General features: G+C 45.2%; 1 protein-coding gene across 1 annotated transcript; it reads right to left on the bottom strand. All coding sequences in view use genetic code 11, as the record gives it.

Annotated features, from left to right (window-relative positions):
- Positions 1 to 485: 485 nt before the first annotated feature.
- On the bottom strand, positions 486 to 962 carry EGR_07218 (Charged multivesicular body protein 3; the record flags this gene model as incomplete). The annotated part of the gene is made up of 1 exon (XM_024496467.1): positions 486 to 962. One exon carries the CDS (start codon positions 960 to 962, stop codon positions 486 to 488), a length of 477 nt encoding a protein of 158 aa, XP_024349144.1.
- Between the last annotated feature and the right edge of the window lie 371 nt (positions 963 to 1,333).

Raw genomic sequence — 1,333 nt, 5'->3', positions numbered from 1 at the left:
CATACATAGGAATTGCTTGTGAATTTGTTAAATAGCGTTGTTCGCTTACCAAGTGCACACAGGCGCCTCGATGAAATCACAAACAAGGAAAACCTGATTTTGAGATGTGTTTACGAATTTACTAGAGTGCACTAAAGCAAAAAGTTAAAAGAGTTAAAAATTAAACCAAAAGTAACTAACTATAAAAAGCACGGAGAAGGTAAAATAAAACGCAAATTCAGGAAAGCATAAAGAGGCAATATGGAATTAAAAGAGAAGACTAGAGACAAAATGAACGACACAGAATTTGGAAATAGATGAAAATTAAAGGACGAAAAAAGAAGGGCGGAAAAGGAATGAGAAGATGGAACAGAAAAAATTAAAAGAGAGTAATCGTAGAGCTGAAGGGTGATGTAAATGGGGAGCTGGGTGAAACATGCAGTCGACGTCGCGAGCAGGATTCGAACCTGCGCAGGAAGTTCCCAATGGATTTCGAGTCCATCGCCTTAACCACTCGGCCATCGCGACACCCTCACTCGCTCACTCCTCACCATGCAGGCCTCCACACGCCCATACACCGAGGCAGCAGATGTTGTGCCGCTATCCTCAATGAACGACATCTCGCATTCCATGCCGATGCCCAATGCAGTCTGCTTGACAGAGGAGAGATGGGGTTTAGCTAACACATTACCACCTCCACGGCTAACACGACGATGACGGCGTGGAGGAGGGACGTGGACATGGTCATGCAGGTTGGCATTGGCGAAGTTGGTGGTCCGTTGAGTGCCAGTGGACAGGGTGCCCGTCACGGAGTCTGGCGCCTTGCCCATTGCACCGTTAGTCAGCTCAAAGGGGACCTTGTCTACCTCAGCATGTGCCATCTCTTCCATCTCCTTGGGCTGATCCAGAACCGATTCTACCCACTCTCCCACCATCTCACTCATCAGTCCCAACTTCATCATCTCCTTTGACAGGTTACACATCGTTGCACGGAGCTCGGAAACCTAAAGTTAAAAACTGCCCATGCATATGTTTTTAAGATAGCGTATAAAATGCACGCATGAAGACTGCTTTGTGAATCGAAGGACTTCAGTGACAAGTTGGGACAAATGAGCGAGTTTGGAATGGACTATGCACTAATAGGAGTATCAGTAGAGGAACACGAAAAGACTACACTATTGTAGTATTTCTCACACTAAAATTCAACTACATGGTGCTTCAGGTATATAACAACATCAAAAGAAATCGCAAGCAGGTGGTGAAGACGACTCAGTGTATGAAATAGAATGACGTGATTTGAACACGCAACCTTTTGATTTGGCGTCAGACACGTTACCCTTGAGTCATGGAGTTA

This window comes from Echinococcus granulosus (assembly GCF_000524195.1).
Source record: "Echinococcus granulosus chromosome Unknown EG_S00072, whole genome shotgun sequence".
Lineage (NCBI taxonomy): Eukaryota > Metazoa > Platyhelminthes > Cestoda > Cyclophyllidea > Taeniidae > Echinococcus > Echinococcus granulosus.
Note: the sequence above shows the minus strand (reverse complement) of the source record. Positions and strands in the feature narration are given on the sequence as shown.